Here is an 8,714-nt window from a genome sequence, read left to right as displayed (position 1 = left end):
TATTTTTAATTCATATCAAAGTAGTTAGTGGAGATCCCCTTTAATGATTTCATGCAAAAATAGCGATGGCTCATGACCTTTCAAAAAAAAGTTGTTCAGGTGCGGCTGTACAATTTAGCGTTGTGTAGATTCGTCTTAACTTTGTCCAAGAGATAAATTTAGTAACAGAACTACACACCTTGTCGACACAGTTCGAGAAAGGGAAAAATCAGTATGGGCACATAACAGGTATTTTGCAAACTATTTTTCTCGCTTCGCTCGTGTCAGCAAACTCACATCTAGTGTTGCAAAAAAAACATATCGCGAGTTTTTTTCTGGAATGTAAGGGGTAAGCTAAAAGGCTGTAGAAAAATAGTTTCAGTTGATTTTTCGACAAACTATTTCTCCTCGAAATATTTGTTGTCAAAGATTCAATAAAGTTGATCGAACTTTCACTGTCTTGAAAAAGAAATACTTGACATGGCTACGATCTACATGATCAAAAAATTGATTTGTGAAATTGATTGCTCTGATGACTACATATTGGACTTTTCAGACGACGAAGTCGCTGTCCCTTTGGCGCAGTGGAAAGCGCGTTGGACTTCTAATCCAAAGGCCGTGGGTTCGACCCCCACAAGGGATTTTTATTATTTTTTATTATTGAACCTGTTAATTAAACAAACTTCAATTGTTACGAAAAAGCTCCTGTAAATGTTAGTCAATTGAAAATAAACCGTTCTTTAAGAGGCTGAACATTTGCGAGAATCAATTTGGGATATCGCCGCGATAGACTATTGTTTCATTTTGTTTTTCAATCATCAGATCTAATTCAAATATAATGTGTGTTATTCACTCGACAATTTAGAAAAACATTCCGATGGTGTGGTCAATATTTCGTATTGACATTAGGCGTTGACACCATTAGTGTTAAAGTGGCGTAGTGCAAATATTGTGGACTGGGGGTATGAGGTTCCGGGTTCGAGCCCACGACCAAGTGAATTTTTTTATATTCGACGATAACCTTTTTATATTTAAATTCGTAACAACCCGGAACTGGGTAGAAGTGTATTAAATAAGAAAATCCAATCTGTAAAAAATATGAGTAAAACTGGAACCTATTCGTCTTATCCTTTTGTAAGAACATTTCGTAACATTGATCTCAAAATATTTTGTTACAAGGGATGAATTTGAGTTACGAAGATGGAATTTTTCGGTACTAGTCGTAAGTTTTTCCTGACGAGGCGGAGCTGAGTAAAACAAGCTTACGACATACGTTGTTTCACTGGATATCTGCAACGGTTCGTTTTTTCATCTCAGAGAGTTGCGATGCCATTACAAGAGTTAGGGTTTCCGCTTACCTTTTCTTGTTCAAAACGACAGTGTGACTGGTTTCAAGAAAACGAACACTGTTGTTTGGGTTGAATTACTTATAATTTTATAATATTTTTTTGTGTTGCTCATAATACATTTAGTTTTTGAAAATTAATTCTTATTTAACTCAATTTATCGATTTTTGTTTTTGTATTTGTTGGTTTGAGTTTCCTTTTGTTTTCTATTCAATTTTGATATAACTGGCAATTAATTTACGATAATTTGTTATTGGAAAGTTAAAAACAAATGAACTGAAATTGGTTGATTGGCGTTGACTTCTTCGACACTAAAATCGAGACTAAAATTAAAGAATGTTCTTATGTTAATAACCAAGGTGATCATTTACAATTTATTAATTTTTTTTGTTTGGTTTTTTTTAAATACGTCTTAACTAATGCTGGCTTATTCATCTACGGATGTGTGAGTGTGATGTCTTCTATATATATATAATTTAAATGTTTGGTTGGCTTTAAGTTATGTACATTAATAAATATTGGATTTTTCATTCTTTTTTTTGCAATTTTTTGTTTTGTTTGTTTTATTTATAAAATTTACTTAAACTATAAATCTATATCCAGAAATTGTACTTAGCTTTACAATAATTTTATTATCAACGAAACAAAAAGAAAAAATCGTTCAAAATTCGTAAAACTATTCTCATTAAGTGTGGCAATTAGGTTAGACATAAATTTTACGAACACAAAAATAGTTAAAATAAAATTCGATGATCAATTGCACGTTGAGTATTCATTTATCGTTTTGGTGTGCCACAGTATTTTTCTCTTTCATTTTTTTTTTGTTAGTTTTTAAGATAGTTGGAGCGGAGCGAGGTTCTTTCATCGGACCGCTATTTACAAAAGATGACTGAGATGACATAATTTCTGTTGGTAGAGTTTCTAATCGGAACTGACAATATCCTTTTTGAACGAATCGCTGTTGACTTTTGAAGTGGTTTAGGTTTTAAGGGCCGATGCGTGCCATTAATCTTCTATGAAAACTTTTTACCGGAACGGGCCACTAGTCTTCTAAAGATTACGGCATCAGTTCTCAAACTCAGAATTTGTGGCAACACATTTCGACACAGAACGATGGTCCCACTTCTTCCGTAAACGACGCGAATACGAAGTTAACATCGACAAAATATTTTTTTTCCCACAAATTTAGGCTACAATTTAACGTTGTATTGATTCGTCTTAAGAGGCTTAGCTAAAATTATAGCCAACATTTGTATGTCTCGTGTTCCATTTTTGATGATATCTTTTCATTCGAAAAGTCAAGACTACCGCAATAGCTGGTCAGACTGCCATAACCAAATCTATTTCCTGTTAACACATTTGTGGTTGTTATTGCGGTCCTATATTTTTGAAAAAGGATTCTGGACAGATGTCATCAAAAATAAACTAAAATCCAGTACTTAAACAACGTCCAAATGAATGCTTTTCAGCAAAGCATCGATCCCTAATAATATAGTGGGAAAAGCTAGTGGTACTGATGTCCAAGTCATATTGCCAATAGTTCCTGTGAGCGTATCAAGCATAACCTCTCTGCACTAGGAAAACGAAGTTATTAAACTAATACGAAATCGAGATTGTCGTTGTTACATTTTGCACAAGGTTCGTTTGACAGCAACATAGTTTTCGTCAAAATCAGATCGGTTTAAAGGCAAATTCGATTTCGATAATTTTGAACAATGAAAACTCTGATGAAAAATCGCTCAAAACGAAGAAATATTTGTCAACGCGGGCGATATAGAAGTATAGGATACTAACGGCCTGTATATATTACATTAGCCCAATTAGCCACTTCTTCTTTCGTTGTCCACGGATCTGCAAGTAGAAACAACACAACACATCGCCTAAATGACTGACATCTAACACAAAGTACATCCCATATTCAGTGATAATTATATCTACGCCTTAAGTTAGACTCTGATATTTATCGGTCGACGTTATATGTGCCATTCTTGTGTACAATTCGTTGGATGCGAAAACTATTCAAAATTATGTCGCTTGAGTGTGCTTGAACGTCATTGTTATGCCATACATTGGAGAAAAATCTCAGCGAAATTGGAACAGTATGTTATCATTTAACCACTGAGGCAACCCGTCCAATAACATACCTATAACTAACCTCTCCCAAGACCATCCACCAACATAATTATCGAGTCTATTTGTTCGTTTAATCTAGGTATTTTGAAAAACTTAAAGGGAAAATCTTGTACTTCAATTGTTTTAACATAAATTTTTCTATAAAAGATCGTTCCAGCCAGTGTTTATCTATTACTTTCGGCATCGCTGTCGATAACAGATGACAAAAGCTTGAATTTGATGAAAAATTAGAAAGTTAGACAAAAAGTGTTGAAAGAGTTATATGGTACAATGATTCATACAAACATGAAAACTTCTTTTGACATTGACTCGCTGGCTCCGCTCCTGTTCCTCCACTCCACTGTCCCTAGTTTACTTTATTTACTTGTAAGTATTACATCGCTACTTGTTAGTGATTGAAATTATTTATTTTTGTTTGTTTAAATGTAAGTTTCAATGGCACTTTTAAATATAATTTGATTATCCGAAAATGAAAACGGAAGAAAGGAACCAATTTGGATGCAAAAGAGATAACATTGCCAAGCATGAAAAACCTCCTTTAACTAATCACTCTTATCACTAACATGATTGGTTGATTGTTGTTGTTCGGTGTGGTGATTGTTCGAAATGGGACTATCATTCAATTTACGTTGATGATTCGTTGCACTGTGTAGTGATAATGGGGAGAAATGTAGCGCTGGAAATGAGAATCCAGCTGCTGCAGCCGCATGCAATGATTGTAGCAATGCAGCCGAATGCTCTTGAGCCTTACGGCGTAGTTCAGCAACGGAACTGGAACGTGGATCGGTGTTGGCTGATGTCGGCGATAATGATGATGAAGCCGATGATGTTGTCGGTGGTTTTATTGGACAACAAGAGCATAAGCCTGGAAAAGCTAAATACAATAAGAATCACGAATTAATAATTTATTGGAACGGAAAGGAAAATCGTTTGCATTTGGCCCATGTTTTCCTGTTTCGTCTTCTCACTTTGTTCGTTTTGCATGTTAACGAAAATCAATCAAACAAAAATCCATTATTGATGTCGCTTAATTCAATTTACTAGAACATGAGCGTCAATACATCTTGATCAGAGTAAAATTTATGCTGGAAAATCCTCTACAACGGAAACACTTTTAAAATACACTGATTGCTATCAAGGAGCAAGGTTGCATTCGAAAATGATTTATTGATGAGATTGAAAATGCTATCTTCATACATGAGAGAGGTGTCAGTAAAAGGGTGTCACATCTAAATACATGGGGAGGGTTGTGTGTCGTTTTTTGTGTGTTTTTTTTTCCTCAGTGTAAAACATTTTGATTTTATGTACACCTGTGTCTTGTCGTTGTTGATGCCACAATTTGCATGAATTCGTTATTGGATTTTTATCGAATGAAATTTACAGAAAACTAACGCCAACAACATTTTAAATCTTTGCCTGGATGCAATATCGTTTTCACTTGAGCTTTGACAGAGACAAACTACTTATCTGTCGTCTGTCTTAATTCATGGCGTCACTAGGAAAGTCATATCCGTATGATAGTAAAAACTCATGTTAATCGTTCCCTCTCAAGGAATTTAAGGAATGATTTTAAATGTACCGAAGTAAACGTATACTGAAGCTTAAAAGCTTCTTAAAACGCAACAAATTATGCCAAAGAACTGATTCATGGTCGTGGTCCAGTTTTAAAGTAAACAAATTTCATTTGAAGTGACAGACGGTTCAATGAAGTCTATCACGTCTCAGTACTTTCAACGTTTAGAGCAGACAACATCTATTACTTTCAATGGTGTGAACATTTCGCGTTACTCTGTATAATGACCTGTTTAACCTGAACTTATCGTTTTTTTAAGTCGCTGTCGATAACAGACTACAATAATAGATTGATTGCTTAAGACTTCCATAACAAATAATGGTGGACATACAGAACCAATGAGCCATTTGAAGTAGTTAGAAAAGTGGTTGCAAAAAACATTTTCATTTTACGAATTTTCCAACAACTTCAAGCGGACGAAACAATGTTCTTATTGGATTTCAATGCTTTATGAATGAATCTGTTAAGGTTAAAGGCAAAAACTGACAGTAAACCTTTCCTATATTTCTCACAAATTTGTTAAAAATTTCGATCTTCTCATAGCGAAAATGTTCGTGAAACTTGTAAGATGATTCAGCTTTCCTGTTCTTTCTCGGTGTCACAGCAAGTTATAATTGTAAGTCTTACACAAAAATATAATTACCTTTCAGATGCGGAAACAACGGTGGATGAAACTGCGATCCCAATGAAGCTAAATGCGGTGGTAAAAATAAAGATTGTGTAACTCGACCCGAACCGTTGTCAAGAATCGGTCGAAAGCCATTGTTGCTGGAAATAGAAAGAAAAATTGTTTAAATAGATTGATGGACATTCAGAAAATAAATTATTTATTGTGCACGTAAGGCGTATAAGATACGGTATCTCGGTTCGAGATGGAGTAGATGGTTCGAGACGAGCTCGAGAACATTGTTTACTACATCGAGAACCGAGATACCGTTTAACAGTTCTACTATCATAAGACATTCGACCACTGTTTCGATCTGAGAGAAAACTTAAATACGTCTTTCATTAATATGCAGTTCAAAAATAACATTTCTCATCAGGCCATGGCGACAGTGGTACTCGATACAGTGCTTTAAGAACACTATACCGATTTGCACACGAACAAGTCTAGCGAATCAAAGTCGAAATGAAATTTCAACTCATCACCAAATTTGCTAACTCGTGGCCAGTCCATGGTTTCTTTTCTACTAATTCTACTAGCACAAATAGTTTTATGTATCGAGCGACGTAAAATTCGCTTGTTCCACCGCAAAGTGCACTTTACAGTAGCGAGAAACACAGTTACAAAGCCTTTAAGAAATGAGCCATTACTTCACTGACATAAGCGTTAAAAAGTTCCAAACAAGGACTATTTTACATTGGAAGTGACCATTTGCAACCAATACAAATAACATAAAATGTATATTTGTACCTGAATGACAAATAGTGCGAATGAAAGGAGAGCACAATGTTTACAATGTGCCTTATTACAGAACTTTAGTTTCATATTGCTATTCTACGTTTATTAGCTATAGTTAGCACTTGCGTTGGGAGAGTATTCGATAACAAAATACATTAAAAACAAGTAACCTGTTACAGACGGTAAGCATATGAGATATGACAAGTATTATTATCTGGTCTATTTCCTTCCATCGATGATCGATCAAAGTATTTTTAATCTGTTGATTTCAAATCTTGTACTTCAATCTTTTTAACATCAATTTTTCTATATAGAAAACCATATTACCCAGAGCTTGTCATTGTTTTTGTCGTCATTATCGATAACAGATGAATAGCCATATGTGACAGGTTGAGTAATCCTCGAAGGATTCATTCTTTTACAAAGTGTGTTAGGAAGACATTTTGTTCCTCATACAAAAAGTCATTTTGCACCGGGTGCAAATAGCACCGACAGTTTTGTTTTTACATTCTGACTACATCTCGTATCCCAAAGCATCAAATATTTTTTCATTCTCTTTTTTCTCTTGTTTAAAAACATTCCAAACGTAGAATTGTTCAAACAGGAAAAATTCAATCATAAAAAGTAAACCAATTTTCGTACAAAGTTAAATTAATAACAAGAAAAAAAAAACTTTTTTCTTCTCTCTCTTTTTTTCCTCCAAAACCGTCGTATAATCCATAACAATTCAGAACCGATCTTAAAAATATTATATTCATATTGAACTAACCCAATTTTCTAATTTTCTTTTTCTCCATTTTATTTTCTTCTTATTCTCGTTTTTTTGTGTGTTCATATTCATAAAGAATGATTTTTGCCGAATATGAATAATTAAAGGGGTTGTAAGGGTAGATCAAAGAGAATTAAGTTTAAATGTAATATCAGTAGAGTTATTGTGTAAGAATAATATAGATACATCAGGGATCTGGGAACCGGCAAGAATGTAAGAGAGAAGAGTGAATGTATGTATAGCACCAAGCACACATAAAATTTATGCAGAAAATTTAGAGTCGATTTTTTTTGGTAATAAAATATGAAAATGCGATAATTATTGATGTGGTCAGAGTATGAAATGCCAAAGATTCATCTCACATTTTCAGAGTAGAAGAAAAATTTTTTTTTGTTAGTTTCGAAAGTCACATTAAAATGAATAAACTTTCATCAGCTTTTCCATTTTATATCCATTCAATTTGAAAGAACTTCCATAGCAATTATGCATAATACACATAAAATGTTTAGTGTATACCCAAAAGCAGGGTAAGTGAATCACTTAATTATGCACAGCATACTAAAATGGTATGCCATATTCTATATAATGTGTGTCGAGATGTAGCTAGCATTCCGAGCAGCTAGAAGAGAAGTGGAGTTTCTCATTTCGCCGTTATCCACATTCATGTTTAATGCAAATTCGTAAATTTGTTTATTGAATCAAAAGTGCCTTTAATCTACTCGCACAGAACCCAGTACATACTTATGACGATGAATATTATTACATTTTTGGATAAAATGGAATCGGTTTTTGTGAACTCTTAAAATCATTTATGTTGTCTAGGTGGTATACACATTTAATGACACACACACAAAACGAAGAGAGAAATCATCTTTCATCATTCGATTATGCTCTTTGAGACTAATGGCTTATGGCACGTCGTCGAAATGCAGTTGAATTTATTGAAATGTGTTCCAAGAAAAGTGGTAGTGGTGGAGAAGTTTGGTATCTGAACGCTTTCAAAATGAATGGAACAGAAAATAAATTGAACTTCAACTGCAAGACGAAAGACTATTTTAACCGTGTGGGTAAAATGTTACGTTTTGTCTTGGTCATTAAAAGCCCAATAAGGATTCATCCTCGACGAGGATTCCTCGTTGAATTGAAATTAAAAGACAGAATGCTTCATATCATTAGTGATTGTGTAAAATAAACGAAAATGCTACTAGCACATTGTTCAAATAGCCAAGAAGAGACTATTTTATTTACACAGTGTGCGAATATAACCACAGTTATAAAGTGACTATTCGCACAATGACCGAATAGCATCTTTTTCACTATTCACACATTCTCAAGGTCGAACGAAATTCCTAAATGTGGCCAAAGGATAAATTCAGTTAGAACGAACCAAACACCTTCCTGATTGAATCAGAATATTTAGATTCATGTTCCTTATCTTACGTACCACACGTGGTAAGCGAAGTACAATGTGCGAATAGCATCCACCTAATTATCAACATGTTCCGGTAAAAA

At 34.2% G+C, this 8,714-nt stretch overlaps 1 protein-coding gene and 1 non-coding gene across 3 annotated transcripts in view; one reads left to right on the top strand and one right to left on the bottom strand.

The window, feature by feature from the left end:
- The first annotated feature begins 549 nt into the window (after positions 1-549).
- On the top strand, positions 550-622 carry Trnar-ucu. The gene has a single exon. It is a non-coding gene; the product is annotated as a tRNA-Arg (tRNA).
- Positions 623-1,496: 874 nt separating this feature from the next.
- LOC119081894 (homeobox protein ceh-37) overlaps positions 1,497-8,714 on the bottom strand; it is a 59,651-nt gene continuing 52,433 nt past the window's right edge. Inside the window, exons 7-8 of one of the 2 annotated variants that reach the window (XM_037191121.1) lie at positions 5,675-5,799; positions 1,497-4,332 (exon numbers count right to left, since the gene is read on the bottom strand). In XM_037191121.1, coding sequence (XP_037047016.1) covers positions 4,001-4,332; positions 5,675-5,799 — 457 coding nt within the window. In that variant the 3' untranslated portion in view covers positions 1,497-4,000. The remainder of the gene's footprint in view (positions 4,333-5,674; positions 5,800-8,714) is intronic. The other variant, XM_037191122.1, reaches the window with a different exon arrangement.

Source organism: Bradysia coprophila, unplaced genomic scaffold (genome assembly GCF_014529535.1).
Source record: "Bradysia coprophila strain Holo2 unplaced genomic scaffold, BU_Bcop_v1 contig_373, whole genome shotgun sequence".
Taxonomy (NCBI): Eukaryota; Metazoa; Arthropoda; class Insecta; order Diptera; family Sciaridae; genus Bradysia; species Bradysia coprophila.
This window is presented reverse-complemented; position numbering and strand designations above follow the sequence as displayed.